The sequence below is a fragment of the Pseudophryne corroboree genome, chromosome 1, assembly GCF_028390025.1.
Source record: "Pseudophryne corroboree isolate aPseCor3 chromosome 1, aPseCor3.hap2, whole genome shotgun sequence".
In the NCBI taxonomy this organism is placed as follows: Eukaryota; Metazoa; Chordata; class Amphibia; order Anura; family Myobatrachidae; genus Pseudophryne; species Pseudophryne corroboree.
Window position 1 is genome coordinate 421,025,050 of NC_086444.1, and position 16,933 is coordinate 421,041,982.

The 16,933-nt window shown below is 47.5% G+C and overlaps 1 protein-coding gene across 1 annotated transcript in view; it reads right to left on the reverse strand.

Annotated features, from left to right (window-relative positions):
- The window catches only part of TBC1D10A (TBC1 domain family member 10A), a 167,570-nt gene that overhangs the window by 6,964 nt on the left and 143,673 nt on the right, over positions 1–16,933 (reverse strand). Inside the window, exon 7 of the mRNA XM_063913380.1 lies at positions 8,721–8,910. Coding sequence (XP_063769450.1) covers positions 8,721–8,910 — 190 coding nt within the window. The remainder of the gene's footprint in view (positions 1–8,720; positions 8,911–16,933) is intronic.

Here is a 16,933-nt window from a genome sequence, read left to right on the forward strand (position 1 = left end):
TGTTTGAACCCGACCAAGTAACAGCTCGGCAAATTTGTAAAGCCGAGACCCCTCGGGCAGCCGCCCAAGAAGAGCCCACTTTCCTCGTGGAATGGGCTTTTACAGATTAGGGTGCGGCAGTCCAGCCGCAGAATGTGCAAGTTGAATCGTGCTACAGATCCAGCGAGCAATAGTCTGCTTAGAAGCAGGAGCACCCAGCTTGTTGGGTGCATACAGGATAAATAGCGAGTCAGTTTTCCTGACTCCAGCCGTCCTGGAAACATATATTTTTCAGGGCCCTGACTACGTCCAGTAACTTGGAATCCTCCAAGTCCCAAGTAGCCGCAGGCACCACAATAGGTTGGTTCACATGAAAAACTGATACCACCTTAGGAAGGAATTGGGAACGAGTCCTCAATTCCGCCCTATCCATATAAAAAAATTAGATAAGGGCTTTTGCATGATAAAGCCGCTAATTCTGATGCACGCCTGGCCGACGCCAAGGCCAACAGCATGACCACTTTCCACGTGAGGTATTTTAGCTCCACAGATTTAAGTGGCTCAACCCAATGCGACTTCAGGAAATCCAACACCACGTTGAGATCCCATGGTGCCACTGGAGGCACAAACGGGGGCTGACTATGCAGCACTCCCTTAACAAAAGTCTGAACTTCAGGCAGTGAAGTCAGTTCTATTTTGGAAGAAAATCGATAGAGCCGAAATCTGGACCTTAATGGAACCCAATTTTAGGCCCATAGTCACCTCTGACTTGTAGGAAGTGCAGAAATCGACCTAGCTGAAATTCCTCCGTTGGAGCCTTCCTGGCCTCACAGCACGCAACATATTTCCGCCATATGTGGTGATAATGGTTTGCGTTCACTTCTTTCCTAGCTTTAATTAGCGTAGGGATAACTTCCTCCGGAATGCCCTTTTCCTTCAGGATCCGGCGTTCAACCGCCATGCCGTCAAACGCAGCCGCGGTACGTCTTGGAACAGACAGGCCCCCTGCTGCAGCAGGTCCTGTCTGAGCGGCAGAGGCCATGGGTCCTCTGAGATCATATCTTGGAGTTCTGGGTACCAAGCTCTTCTTGGCCAATCCGGAACAATGAGTATAGTTCTTACTCCTCTCCTTCTTATTATTCTCATTACCCTGGGTATGAGAGGCAGAGAAGGGAACACATACACCGACTGGTACACCCACGGTGTTACCAGAGCGTCCACAGCTATCGCCTGAGGGTCCCTTGACCTGGCGCAATATCTTTTTAGCTTTTTGTTGAGGCGGCACGCCATCATGTCCACCTGTGGCCTTTCCCAACGGTGTACAATCATTTGGAAGACTTCTGGATGAAGTCCCCACTCTCCCGGGTGGAGGTCGTGTCTGCTGAGAAAGTCTGCTTCCCAGTTGTCCACTCCGGGAATGAACACTGCTGACAGTGCTAACACATGATTTTCCGCCCATCGGAGAATCCTTGTGGCTTCTGCCATCGCCATCCTGCTTCTTGTGCCGCCCTGTCGGTTTACATGAGCGGCCGCCGTGATGTTGTCTGACTGGATCAGCACCGGCCGGTGTTGAAGCAGGGGTCTAGCCTGACTTAGGGCATAGTAAATGGCCCTTAGTTCCAGAATATTTTTGTGTAGGGAAGTCTCCTGATTTGTCCATAGTCCTTGGAAGTTTCTTCCCTGTGTGACTGCCCCCCAGCCTCGAAGGCTGGCATCCGTGGTCACCAGGACCCAGTCCTGTATGCCGAATCTGCGGCCCTCTAGAAGATGAGCACTCTGCAGCCACAACAGCGACACCCTGGCCCTTGGAGACAGGGTTATCCGCCGATGCATCTGAAGATGCGACCCGGACCACTTGTCCAACAGATCCCACTGGAAGATCCTTGCATGGGACCTGGCGAATGGAATTTCTTCGTAAGAAGCTACCATCTTTCCCAGGGCTCGCGTGCATTGATGCACCGACACCTGTATTTGTATTAGGAGGTCTCTGTCTAGAGACGACAACTCCTTGGACTTCTCCTCCGGGAGAAACCCTTTTTTCTTGTTCTGTGTCCAGAACCATACCCAGGAACAGTAGACGCGTCGTAGGAACCAGCTGCGACTTTGGAATATTCAGAATCCAGCCGTGCTGTTGTAGCACTTCCCGAGATAGTGCTACTCCGACGAACAACTGCTCCCTGGACCTCGCCTTTATAAAGGAGATCGTCCAAGTACGGGATAATTATTTCGGCCATTACCTTGGTAAATACCCTCGGTGCCGGGGACAGACCAACGGCAACGCCTGGAATTGGTAATGACAATCCTGTACCACAATTTTGAGGTACTCCTGGTGAGGAGGGTAAATAGGGACATGCAGGTAAGCATCCTTGATGTCCAGTGATACCATGAAATTCTCCAGGCTTGCAATAATCGCCCTGAGCGATTCCATTTTGAACTTGAACCTTCGTATATAAGTGTTCAAGGATTTCAATTTTAGAATGGGTCTCACCGAACAGTCTGGTTTCGGTACCACAAACATTTTGGAATAGTAACCCCGGCCTTGTTGAAGGAGGGGTACCTTGATTTCACCTGCTGGAAGTACCGCTTGTGAATTGCCGCCAGTACTACCTCCCTTTCTCCGAGGGCAGCAGGCAAGGCTGATGTGAGGTAACGGCGAGGGGGAGTCGCCTCGAACTCCAGCTTGTATCCCTGTGATACTACTTGCAGAACCTAGGGATCCACCTGTGGGCAAGCCCACTGGTCCCTGAAGTTCCCGAGACGCGCCCCCACCGCACCTGTCTCCACCTGTGGAGCCCCAGCGTCATGCGGTGGACTCAGAGGAAGCGGGGGAAGATTTTTGATTCTGGGAACTGGCTGTCTGGTGCAGCTTTTTCCTTCTTCCCTTGCCTCTGTGCAGAAAGGAAGCGCCTTTGACCCGCTTGCTTTTCTGAAGCCGAAAGGACTGTACCTGAAAATACGGTGCTTTCTTAGGCTGTGAGGAAACCTGAGGTAAAAAAATTTCTTCCCAGCTGTTGCTGTGGATACGAGGTCCCAGAGACCATCCCCAAACAATTCCTCACCCTTATAAGGCAGAATCTCCATGTGCCTTTTAAAGTCAGCATCACCTGTCCACTGCCGGATCTCTAATACCCTCCTGGCAGAATGGACATTGCATTAATTCTGGATGCCAGCCGGCAAATATCCCTCTGTGCATCCCTCATATATAAGACGACGTCTTTAATATGCTCTATGTTAGCAAAATATTATCCCTGTCTAGGGTATTAATATTATCTGACAGGGTATCAGACCACGCTGCAGCAGCACTATTCATGCTGAGGCAATTGCAGGTCTCAGTATAGTTCCTGAGTGTGTATATACAGACTTCAGGATAGCCTCCTGCTTTTTATTAGCAGGCTCCTTCAAAGTGGCCGTATCCTAAGACGGCAGTGCCACCTTTTTTGACAAACGTGTGAGCGCCTTATCCACCCTAGGGGATATCTCCCAACGTGACCTATCCTCTGGCGGGAAAGGGTACGCCAGCAGTAACTTTTTAGAAATTACCAGTCTCTTATCGGGGGATCCCACGCTTCTTTACACACTTCATTCACTCATCTGATGGGGGAACAAAACACTGAGTGCTTTTTCTCCCCAAACATAAAACCCCTTTTATGTGGTACTTGGGTTCATGTCAGAAATGTGTAACACATTTTTCATTGCCGAGATCATTCAACGGATGTTCCTAGTGGATTGTGTATATGTCTCAACCTCGTCGACACTGGAGTCAGACTCCGTGTCGACATCTGTGTCTGCCATCTGAGGTAACGGGCGTTTTTTGAGCCCCTGATGGCCTTTGAGACGCCTGGGCAGGCGCGGGCTGAGAAGCCGGCTGTCCCACAGCTGTTACGTCATCCAGCCTTTTATGTAAGGAGTCGACATTGTCGGTAAATACCTTCCACCTATCCATCCACTCTGGTGTCGGCCCCACAGGGGGCGACATCCCATTTATCGGCCTCTGCTCCGCCTCCACGTAACCTTCCTCATCCAACATGTCGACACAGCCGTACCGACACACCGCACACACACACAGGGAATGCTCTGACTGAGGACAGGACCCCACAAAGTCCTTTGGGGAGACAGAGAGAGAGTATGCCAGCACACACCAGAGCGCTATATAATGCAGGGATTAACACTATAACTGAGTGATTTTTCCCCCAATAGCTGCTTGTATACACATATTGCGCCTAAATTTAGTGCCCCCCCTCTCTTTTTAACCCTTTGAGCCTGAAAACTACAGGGGAGAGCCTGGGGAGCTGTCTTCCAGCTGCACTGTGAAGAAAAAATGGCGCCAGTGTGCTGAGGGAGATAGCCCCGCCCCTTTTTCGGCTGACTTTTCTCCCGCTTTTTTCATGGATTCTGGCAGGGGTAATTTATCACATATATAGCCCTGGGACTATATATTGTGATGATTTGCCAGCCTAGGTGTTTATATTGCAGCTCAGGGCGCCCCCCCCCCCAGCACCCATCAGTGACCGGAGTGTGAGGTGTGCATGAGGAGCAATGGCGCACAGCTGCAGTGCTGTGCGCTACCTTGTTGAAGACCGAGGTCTTCTGCCGCCGATTTTCCGGACCACTTCTTGCTTCTGGCTCTGTAAGGGGGACGGCGGCGCGGCTCCGGGACCGAACGATCGAGGTCGGGTCCTGTGTTCGATCCCTCTGGAGCTAATGGTGTCCAGTAGCCTAAGAAGCCCAAACTATCTCCAGTCAGGTAGGTTCGCTTCTTCTCCCCTTAGTCCCTCGCTGCAGTGAGTCTGTTGCCAGCAGATCTCACTGTAAAATAAAAAACCTAAAATATACTTTCTTTCTAGGAGCTCAGGAGAGCCCCTTAGTGTGCATCCAGCTCAGCCGGGCACAAGATTCTAAATGAGGTCTGGAGGAGGGTCATAGTGGGAGGAGCCAGTGCACACCAGGTAGTCCTAAAGCTTTCTTTAGTTGTGCCCAGTCTCCTGCGGAGCCGCTATTCCCCATGGTCCTTACGGAGTCCCAGCATCCACTTAGGACGTCAGAGAAATATATAATTTGGTGAAAAGACAATACAGGTCACCACACATAGAACACTGTACCTATTGTGAAGTTTGGGGGGCCAGTATCATGCTTTAGGGCGGCTTATCAAGAAATTATCAACCTGCTGGCTTCTGTCACAAAACTAAAGATGAATTGCACCCTAACATGATAAAAATACAAGTTCACATACATTTCAACCAAGGAATGGCTTCAGAGAATGAAGACAAAAGTCTTGGAAGGCTTCAGTCAGAGCCCAGGTGTCAATCCATGGAAAACCTGTTGAATGACACAAAGGGGTCAATTCAATTCGGCAATTTATGAATAGCGCCGGGAATTAGCTCCCGACGCTATTCAATTCAGCTCCAGTTAAGTCGGCAATGTCCCGTTCTCGCTGACCAAACAGGTTGAATTGTCGGGAGAACAGGCATTCTCCGACTTAACTCCCCAGCGCGAGGCTGATTCCCGACAGAATCAGCCTCGCGCCGGCCGCAAGGAAGCTCTTTTGTCGGGTTTCTTCTCTCATCCCCGGGGATGAGAGAAGAATTCCCGACAATTGCGGGTAACTAGCAGCTGAATTGAATAGCGTCGGGAGCTAATTCCCGGCGCTATTCATAAGTTGCCGAATTGAATTGACCCCAAAGAGGGCTGTGCACAGGCAATCCCCTCATAACTTGAAGGACCTTGAATTTATTTATTTTTTTGTAGGGAAGAGTGGGATAAGATTGCAAAGTCCAGGTATGCAAAGCGGGTAATAGATTTATACTGTTCATGTTTTAGCAGGACTCCACACCCTACTCAATTTTAAGGTGCCAAAATGAGCTCTAGTTGCGGTGCCCTGCTAAAACTGCTTTCACGGTGCTGTCCCCACCCACGGGCCGCAGTGCCCTGCACAAAAGAGGATTTACCACAAGGCAACCAAAGCGGCTGCTTAGGGCCCTGCTGGTCCCAAGGGCCCGCCGACAAGGCTGTACAGTGATTAGACAGCTGTAGGGTGCCAGCTCCAGCGCATGCCTGTGTCTCCAGTCCTGCAGTACTGTGCGTGTGATCAGTCATGCTTAGAGAGAAGAGCCTGGATGAGCACAGAAAAAAACATGAGGTCTTCCAGTGTACTTTATGACAGTATTTTTTTCATTTTATATATCATCATCCTACTTCAAATTCAGATCAAGCGGGAGTGGGGAATGGGTGGTGGACAGTGTTATTTTAAGTACAGTGTCTAACATCTGCCTGCTACAATCATGACTGGGGGAAGGTACACACTGACTGTTGATATATCAATATGCCATAATACTCTATTTAAAGTACTACCATGTATAGGAGATGTCTGCTTCAATCAGTGGGGAAATGATATGTAATAAATACAGTCACACTGGCTGAGGGGTGTAATAATGGGTATTATAAGGGATGGGGGACCTACTAGGCTGCCACAATCAGTAAGGGGGGGGGGGGGCGGCACTCATATAATGCAGTCAACACTAATGTAAGTAGGAGTAATAATAAGAATTGTAAGGTATGGGTGCCTGCATTATATCTCAGTGCCGCCCACACACACACACACACACACACACACACACACACACACACACACACACACACACACAGATAGTAGCACGTCCCCCATCCCTTATAATATTCATTATTGCACCCCTCAGTCAGTGACTCTATTGACTATATATCAGTGCCTTTAGTGTGACACCAGTATACAAGGAGTGACAATTAAGTTAGCGAACCCACCACTGTGCAATAGTGGATTTACCACTAGGCAACCAAAGCAGCTGCAAGGCTGGAGTCAGGAGGGCATTTCAGATTTCCGATGAAAAAGGCCGAGTGCTGGACTGGCTGAATACTCCCGGCCGGCTGTCAGTGACTAGATAGCTGCCAGGTGTGATTTTAAGGGTAGCACGGACTTTGTAATGGTTAGCATTACTGCCTTACAGCACTCAGGTAATGGGTTCAATTCCCACCATGGCCCTAACAGTGTGGAGTTTGTATATTCTCCCCATACATGCATGGGTTTCCTCCAGGTACTCCGGTTTCCTCTCACAATCCAAAAATATACAGATACTGTAGGTTAATTGGCACTCAACAAACCAAACCCTATTGTGAATGTGTACATGTGTTAGGGAATATAGATTGTAACTCCACTGGGGCAGGGACTGATGTGAATGGGCAAATGTTATCTATAAAGCGCTGCGGAATGTGTGTGCGCTATATAAATAACTGGTAATAAGTAATCAATACAACTAGAATCCGGGGACCTGTCTGGTACAATTGGTGGGGAGCACATTGAGCATTGTTTGAGGAAGGGTGGCCCCAAATCTGTGTCTTGCTTAGTGCCCCATGAGGTCTAAATCCGCCTATGGCCCCACGGTGGGAAAAGTTGCTGTTTCCTATCGCCGTCACATGTGCACAGCATCGATTCATAGCGAGGGGAGAGTTTGGGGGAAGCCCAGCATCACCATAAGTGCTTGGCATGTGCCCCAGACACACTCTTTTCAGAAGTGCGCAGCAATACCATGCCCATATCTCAGCGCCCTTCACTGCCCAAATCCTAGCGGGAACATTAGATTTATGTAGAAAGACCCACTGCTATAATAAAAGCAAAAACGTGCTTCCACAAAAGGTATTAGGTTAGCGGTGTGCACATTCATTTCTGTTTCCTAAAATTAGTCTACTTTTTTGTTGCTGGAATATTATTGGTTTAAAAGGTATTAAGAAGGTGGAAAAAAGCTCAGTTTTCACAGAGTCCCCTTTGCTTGCACCCTTCCTTTTAGCTTACAGTCCTTACAGCTAAAATGGAAGGTGGGTCCTCTCTTGGATGAACAATGGAGTCTAGGCCTTGGTTCTCCCATATTGCCACAGCATATGACAGATTTCACCAGATCCAACAATTCAGAGATTACTGGCCGCCAGGTACATTTGGGAATGCTTGGCTTCCACTTTATGTCTTAAAAGTGGTGCATCAGCTGCTGACTTCTGGCAACTCCTTTGGTCTTGTCCACCAATTGCAGTTTTCTGGCTCCACGTTCTGATCTGTGTGGCTGATTCTTGGATTAGGAGGTGTTTGTTTGGACTCGGTCTTTTCGATACGTTGAACTGCTATTTACTGACCTATGTTGATATCATTTTTACACTACCTAATCTGACTGTATTGCTAGAAGCCAGAGGGCCCCTCAAGCTTCCTCTTTTGCCTCTTGGATTGTCCTAGTTAATTCTACTGCTTCTCATGAAGGACTCACGAACATTAAAAGAAAATATCCTCCCAAATTTGATAAAATATGGTATATTTGGCAGTCTACCAGGTATGCCCTGTCTCTGGACTCTTCTCCTGACTAATTGCACTCGTCTGGGTCCTATGGGTGCGCCTGCCACCTCCTTGTAAATTATGTTTTTATTGGATTATACTCTGGCCTGGATGGCTACAATGCTTTTTATGTATTTCTATTATTGTTCTGCTTTGCTCCAGTAGAGACTGCTTTTCCATGTTCTTCCACTATGTGTGGATCTCTGTGCTCAGTTATTCTTGTTTTTTTAATTAAAACATTTTGTGTAAACTTAAAGTTGGCCAAAAAAATACTTGATTTATAAAAAAAATAAAGTTGGAAAAAAGGGCTGACATGATATGTCTTGGATCTGAGGCTTTATCTCACTACATTAAACCTGTAATCTGGTTAATACTGAAGGTTAGAGAAAATAGTTACCTTCACAGAAGAACATGTCCCACACACGCAAGACAGAGCTCCAGGGAAGGGTCCGTGAAAACGCACACATGAACCACTCCGTCATGTACAAGATAGGGTCAATCTTCTGCTTGCTCAGATGCTTGTAGGCTACAGGAGACACTTTACGTAGCAGCGAAAACAAGATCCTTCCATCCAACTGAATTGCTTCCTGTAAATAACATTACAGTATTGTATGTTTAAAATTCATGATGCAGGAATAAAAATAAAACAAGTAACAAAGTGTGACACAAGTGGAACAATCTCACATACTGCAAAATCAGCTGTTAACAAGCCAAAAAAAAAAAAAAAGGTGTCTTATCTTCCATCTACTATGAGGAGTTTTTCTGAACAATTTAATAAATAAAAATAAGAATTTACTTACCGATAATTCTATTTCTCGGAGTCCGTAGTGGATGCTGGGGTTCCTGAAAGGACCATGGGGAATAGCGGCTCCGCAGGAGACAGGGCACAAAAGTAAAGCTTTCCGATCAGGTGGTGTGCACTGGCTCCTCCCCCTATGACCCTCCTCCAAGCCAGTTAGGTACTGTGCCCGGACGAGCGTACACAATAAGGGAGGAATTTTGAATCCCGGGTAAGACTCATACCAGCCACACCAATCACACCGTACAACTTGTGATCTAAACCCAGTTAACAGTATGATAACAGCGGAGCCTCTGAAAAGATGGCTCACAACAATAATAACCCGATTTTTGTAACTATGTACAAGTATTGCAGATAATCCGCACTTGGGATGGGCGCCCAGCATCCACTACGGACTCCGAGAAATAGAATTATCGGTAAGTAAATTCTTATTTTCTCTATCGTCCTAGTGGATGCTGGGGTTCCTGAAAGGACCATGGGGATTATACCAAAGCTCCCAAACGGGCGGGAGAGTGCGGATGACTCTGCAGCACCGAATGAGAGAACTCCAGGTCCTCCTTAGCCAGGGTATCAAATTTGTAGAATTTAGCAAACGTGTTTGCCCCTGACCAAGTAGCTGCTCGGCAAGGTTGTAAAGCCGAGACCCCTCGGGCAGCCGCCCAAGATGAGCCCACCTTCCTTGTGGAATGGGCATTTACATATTTTGGCTGTGGCAGGCCTGCCACAGAATGTGCAAGCTGAATTGTATTACACATCCAACTAGCAATAGTCTGCTTAGAAGCAAGAGCACCCAGTTTGTTGGGTGCATACAGGATAACAGCAAGTCAGTTTTCCTGACTCCAGCCGTCCTGGAACATATTTTCAGGGCCCTGACAACATCTAGCAACTTGGAGTCCTCCAAGTCCCTAGTAGGTGCAAGGCACCACAATAAGCTGGTTCAGGTGAAACACTGACACCACCTTAGGGAGAGAACTGGGGACGAGTCCGCAGCTCTGCCCTGTCCGAATGGACAACCAGATATGGGCTTTTTTGAGAAAAAAACCACCAATTTGACACTCGCCTGGTCCAGGCCAGGGCCAAGAGCATGGTCACTTTTCATGTGAGATGCTTCAAATCCACAGATTTGACTGGTTTTAAACCAATGTGATTTGAGGAATCCCAGAACTACGTTGAGATCCCACAGTGCCACTGGAGGCACAAAAGGGGGTTGTATATGCAATACTCCCTTGACAAACTTCTGGACTTCAGGAACTGAAGCCAATTCTTTCTGGAAGAAAATCGACAGGGCCGAAATTTGAACCTTAATGGACCCCAATTTGAGGCCCATAGACACTCCTGTTTGCAGGAAATGCAGGAAACGACCGAGTTGAAATTTCTTTGTGGGGCCTTCCTGGCCTCACACCACGCAACATATTTTCGCCACATGTGGTGATAATGTTGTGCGGTCACCTCCTTTCTGGCTTTGACCAGGGTAGGAATGACCTCTTCCGGAATGCCTTTTTCCCTTAGGATCCGGCTTTCCACCGCCATGCCGACAAACGCAGCTGCGGTAAGTCTTGGAACAGACATGGTACTTGCTGAAGCAAGTCCCTTCTTAGCGGCAGAGGCCATAAGACCTCTGTAAGCATCTCTTGAAGTTCCGGGTACCAAGTCCTTCTTGGCCAATCCGGAGCCATGAGTATAGTTCTTACTCCTCTACGTCTTATAATTCTCAGCACCTTAGGTATGAGAAGCAGAGGAGGGAACACATACACCGACTGGTACACCCACGGTGTTACCAGAACGTCCACAGCTATTGCCTGAGGGTCTCTTGACCTGGCGCAATACCTGTCCCGTTTTTTGTTCAGACGGGACGCCATCATGTCCACCTTTGGTATTTCCCAACGGTTTACAATCATGTGGAAAAAACTTCCCGATGAAGTTTCCACTCTCCCGGGTGGAGGTCGTGCCTGCTGAGGAAGTCTGCTTCCCAGTTTCCATTCCCGGGATGAAACACTGCTGACAGTGCTATCACATGATTTTCCGCCCAGCGAAAAGTCCTTGCAGTTTTTGCCATTGCCCTCCTGCTTCTTGTGTCGCCCTGTCTGTTTACGTGGGCGACTGCCGTGATGTTTTTCCCACTGGATCAATACCGGCTGACCTTGAAGCAGAGGTCTTGCTAAGCTTAGAGCATTATAAATTTACCCTTAGCTCCAGTATATTTATGTGGAGAAAAGTCTCCAGACTTGATCACACTCCCTGGAAATTTTTTCCTTGTGTGACTGCTCCCCAGCCTCTCGGGCTGGGCTCCGTGGTCACCAGCATCCAATCCTGAATGCCGAATCTGCGGCCCTCTAGAAGATGAGCACTCTATAACCACCACAGGAGAGACACCCTTGTCCTTGGATATAGGGTTATCCGCTGATGCATCTGAAGATGCGATCCGGACCATTTGTCCAGCAGATCCCACTGAAAAGTTCTTGCGTGAAATCTGCCGAATGGAATTGCTTCGTAGGAAGCCACCATTTTTACCAGGACCCTTGTGCAATGATGCACTGTTTTTAGGAGGTTCCTGACTAGCTCGGATAACTCCCTGGCTTTCTCTTCCGGGAGAAACACCTTTTTCTGGACTGTGTCCAGAATCATCCCTAGGCACAGCAGACGTGTCGTCGGGATCAGCTGCGATTTTGGAATATTTAGAATCCACCCGTGCTGTTGTAGCAGTATCCGAGATAGTGCTACTCCGACCTCCAACTGTTCCCTGGACTATGCCCTTATCAGGAGATCGTCCAAGTAAGGGATAACTAAGACGCCTTTTCTTCGAAGAAGAATCATCATTTCGGCCATTACCTTGGTAAAGACCCGGGGTGCCGTGGACAATCCAAACGGCAGCGTCTGAAACTGATAGTGACAGTTCTGCACCACGAACCTGAGGTACCCTTAGTGAGAAGGGCAAATTTGGGACATAGAGGTAAGCATCCCTGATGTCCCGGGACACTATATAGTCCCCTTCTTCCTGGTTCGTTATCACTGCTCTGAGTGACTCCATCTTGATTTGAACCTTTGTAAGTGTTCAAAAATTTTTTTAGAATAAGTCTCACCTAGCCTTCTGGGTTCAGTACCACAATATAGTGTGGAATAATACCCCTTTTCTTGTAGTAGGAGGGGTAATTTAATTATCACCTGCTGGGAATACAGCTTGTGAATATTTTCCCATACTGCCTCCTTGTCGGAGGGAGACCTTGGTAAAACAGACTTCAGGAGCCTGCGAAGGGGAAACGTCTCGACATTCCAATCTGTACCCCTGGGATACTACTTGTAGGATCCAGGGGTCCTGTACGGTCTCAGCGCCATGCTGAGAACTTGTCAGAAGCGGTGGAACGCTTCTGTTCCTGGGAATGGGCTGCCTGCTGCAGTCTTCTTCCCTTTCCTCTATCCCTGGGCAGATATGATCTTATAGGGACGAAAGGACTGAGGCTGAAAAGACGGTGTCTTTTTCTGCAGAGATGTGACTTAGGGTAAAAACGGCGGATTTTCCAGCAGTTGCCGTGGCCACCAGGTCCGATGGACCGACCCCAAATAACTCCTCTTCCTTTATACGGCAATACACCTTTGTGCCGTTTGGAATCTGCATCACCTGACCACTGTCGTGTCCATAACATCTTCTGGCAGATATGGACATCGCATTTACTCTTGATGCCAGAGTGCAAATATCCCTCTGTGCATCTCGCATATATAGAAATGCATCCTTTAAATGCTCTATAGTCAATAAAATACTGTCCCTGTCAAGGGTATCAATATTTTTAGTCAGGGAATCCGACCAAGCCACCCCAGCTCTGCACATCCAGGCTGAGGCGATCGCTGGTCGCAGTATAACACCAGTATGTGTGTAAATACTTTTTATGATATTTTCCAGCCTCCTGTCAGCTGGTCCTTGAGGACGGCCCTATCTATAGACGGTACCGCCACTTGTTTTGATAAGCGTGTGAGCGCCTTATCCACCCTAAGGGGTGTTTCCCAACGCGCCCTAACTTCTGGCGGGAAAGGGTATACCGCCCATAATTTTCTATCGGGGGGAACCCACGCATCATCACACACTTTATTTAATTTATCTGATTCAGGAAAAACTACGGTAGTTTTTTCACATCCCACATAATACCCTCTTTTGTGGTACTTGTAGTATCAGAAATATGTAACACCTCCTTCATTGCCTTTAACGTGTGGCCCTAATAAGGAATACGTTTGTTTATTCACCGTCGACACTGGATTCAGTGTCCCTGTCTGTGTCTGTGTCGACCGACTAAAGTAAACGGGCGTTTTAAAACCCCTGACGGTGTTTTTGAGACGTCTGGACCGGTACTAATTGTTTGTCGGCCGTCTCATGTCGTCAACCGACCTTGCAGCGTGTTGACATTATCACGTAATTCCCTAAATAAGCCATCCATTCCGGTGTCGACTCCCTAGAGAGTGACATCACCATTACAGGCAATTGCTCCGCCTCCTCACCAACATCGTCCTCATACATGTCGACACACACGTACCGACACACAGCACACACACAGGGAATGCTCTGATAGAGGACAGGACCCACTAGCCCTTTGGAGAGACAGAGGGAGAGTTTACCAGCACACACCAAAAACGCTATAATTATATAGGGACAACCTTATATAAGTGTTTTCCCTTATAGCATCTTTTTTATATATTTCTAACGCCAAATTAGTGCCCCCCCTCTCTGTTTTAACCCTGTTTCTGTAGTGCAGTGCAGGGGAGAGCCTGGGAGCCTTCCCTCCAGCCTTTCTGTGAGGGAAAATGGCGCTGTGTGCTGAGGAGATAGGCCCCGCCCCTTTTTCGGCGGCCTCGTCTCCCGCTCTTAACGGATTCTGGCAGGGGTTAAATATCTCCATATAGCCTCCGGAGGCTATATGTGAGGTATTTTTAGCCAAAATAGGTATTCATTTGCCTCCCAGGGCGCCCCCCTCCCAGCGCCCTGCACCCTCAGTGACTGCCGTGTGAAGTGTGCTGAGAGGAAAATGGCGCACAGCTGCAGTGCTGTGCGCTACCTTTAGAAGACTGAGGAGTCTTCTGCCGCCGATTCTGGACCTCTTCTTACTTCAGCATCTGCAAGGGGGCCGGCGGCAAGGCTCCGGTGACCATCCAGGCTGTACCTGTGATCGTCCCTCTGGAGCTGATGTCCAGTAGCCAAGAAGCCAATCCATCCTGCACGCAGGTGAGTTCACTTCTTCTCCCCTAAGTCCCTCGTTGCAGTGATCCTGTTGCCAGCAGGACTCACTGTAAAATAAAAAACCTAAGCTAAACTTTTCTAAGCAGCTCTTTAGGAGAGCCACCTAGATTGCACCCTTCTCGGCCGGGCACAAAAATCTAACTGGCTTGGAGTAGGGTCATAGGGGGAGGAGCCAGTGCACACCACCTGATCGGAAAGCTTTACTTTTGTGCCCTGTCTCCTGCGGAGCCGCTATTCCCCATGGTCCTTTCAGGAACCCCAGCATCCACTAGGACGATAGAGAAACAATGTTAGAGGCAGTGTGAACAATGAGGCGATTGGTAAATATATTCATGGACTTTTGGGAATTGTATACCAATTTGTGGAAAGCGTCAAACAAAATAACATTCCAGACTAGAGATTCAATGCCGGTACAGGTATGAAATCTTATCCAGAAAATTGTTATCCAAGATCTGAAGACCAGAAAGGAAAAGATCATCTACACCGACATTATCAACAACTGTCTTCTCTTAAAGCTGATAAAATATCCAAAAGGATAGTGCTGCGCCTCATACTATAATACTATAACTGCTAATGAGTCGTAGACAGAGTGGCCACAAAATGAGTGCAATGCAAAATAATGCTGCTATCAAAATCCTTTCCCGGAAATGCAGCGGGAAGAAGACAGTTACAGAACAGACCTTGGTAGAACATGGCAGAGGGGGGAATTCAAATGTTTGAAAAGTCGGTTGGGTGTCTGGTTTTTCCTGTCTATTAAATAGGAAAAAACAGACACCAAACTGACTTTTCAAACATTAGAATATCCCCCAGAGAGTCAAGGACCAGAACAGATCGGATTTCGCTCAAGTGAGTGGCAAAAATAACAATGATCCTGTGAATCAGCTCTGAAGTCAAAAGGAAGAACCAGCCAGTGAGTTGGCACCGTGACAGTCACGGAGAGGAACACTACTGAAAACTTTTCCTTAGAAGTTGAATCCAATTAAGTAAATCTTGGGCAAAAAAAACAAAAAAACAACAAAGGAACAAATGTATCTGATCCCTTACCTATATGTTTAGTATTGTAACAGCTTACACACAGAGACCGGCAGCTTCTCCAGCTTGCCTTGCAGAAATGGACTTTGCGATTGTTAAATAATATCACAGAGGCAGGAGATGCAGGGGCTCCTGATGTTGCAGCACTTGCCCCTGCATCTCTGGCTATTTTTTTTTTTGCATTAGATTTCATTAGGACACTCTTCTGATGTGGGAGAAGCTTCAGCCATGTAATGGAGTGTGGCGTTAATTGTGTTTCAGTTTAACAAAAGCTGTAGTGGAATGTCCGAACAACACTAAACAATGTACTGTACTTATTTTACGTTCATGGTCCATATTAAAGGTTGGATATTCTGAAGATTAACAAAATGGGTTCCATTATACGAGTTATCCAAATCCAAACCACTGACAATCACATGAAACATGATATATCAACACTATAGGAAATTTTTATTACACACTCAGCAGTGGTTCCTGCTCAAGTAGTGTCGGCAGACATACAAAAAAGGAGTATGGTCGACGTGTTGGGACCTGCCACATTCTACAGGGGCATACCTACTGCTACTGAAGTTTTACTAAACTATGGAAACAAAATTGCTTGATTGCTACCTGTCAGTGCATTGTGCGGCATTTACCTGTAGGGGTCACCACTGGTAGCAGAACAACAAGACCTGTTTCAGGTCTTGTTGTTCGGCATTTACTTGTAGGGGTCACCAGCCGGCAGACATACAAAAAGTCGGCAGACATACAAAAAGGAGTATGGTCGACGTGTTGGGACCTGCCACATTTTACAGGGGCATACCTACTGCTACTGAAGTTTTACTAAACTATGGAAACAAAGGCCCTCATTCCGAGTTGTTCGCTCGCAAGCTGCTTTTAGCAGCATTGCACACGCTAAGCTGCCGCCTACTGGGAGTGAATCTTAGCTTATCAAAATTGCGAACGAAAGATTCGCAATATTGCGAAAAGACTTCTCTGTGCAGTTTCTGAGTAGCTCGAGACTTACTATTCCAGTGCGATCAGTTCAGTGCTTGTCGTTCCTGGTTTGACGTCACAAACACACCCAGCGTTCGCCCAGACACTCCTCCGTTTCTCCAGCCACTCCCGTGTTTTTCCCAGAAACGGTAGCGTTTTTTCAAACACTCCCATAAAACGGCCAGTTTCCGCCCAGAAACACCCACTTCCTGTCAATCACATTACGATCACCAGAACGAAGAAAAAACCTTGTATTGCCGTGAGTAAAATACCTAACTGCATAGCAAATTTACTTGGCGCAGTCGCACTGCGGACATTGCGCATGCGCATTAGCGACTAATCGCTCCGTTGCGGAAAAAAATGAACGAGCGATCAACTCGGAATGACCACCAAAATTGCTTGATTGCTACCTGTCAGTGCATTGTGCGGCATTTACCTGTAGGGGTCACCAGCAGTAGCAGAACAACAAGACCTGTTTCAGGTCTTGTTGTTCTGTTACCGCTGGTGACCCCTACAGGTGAGTTTCTTCTCATCTATAAAACCCATCAGCACTGAGTTTTCTATTATCCTGATGGTGATGGAT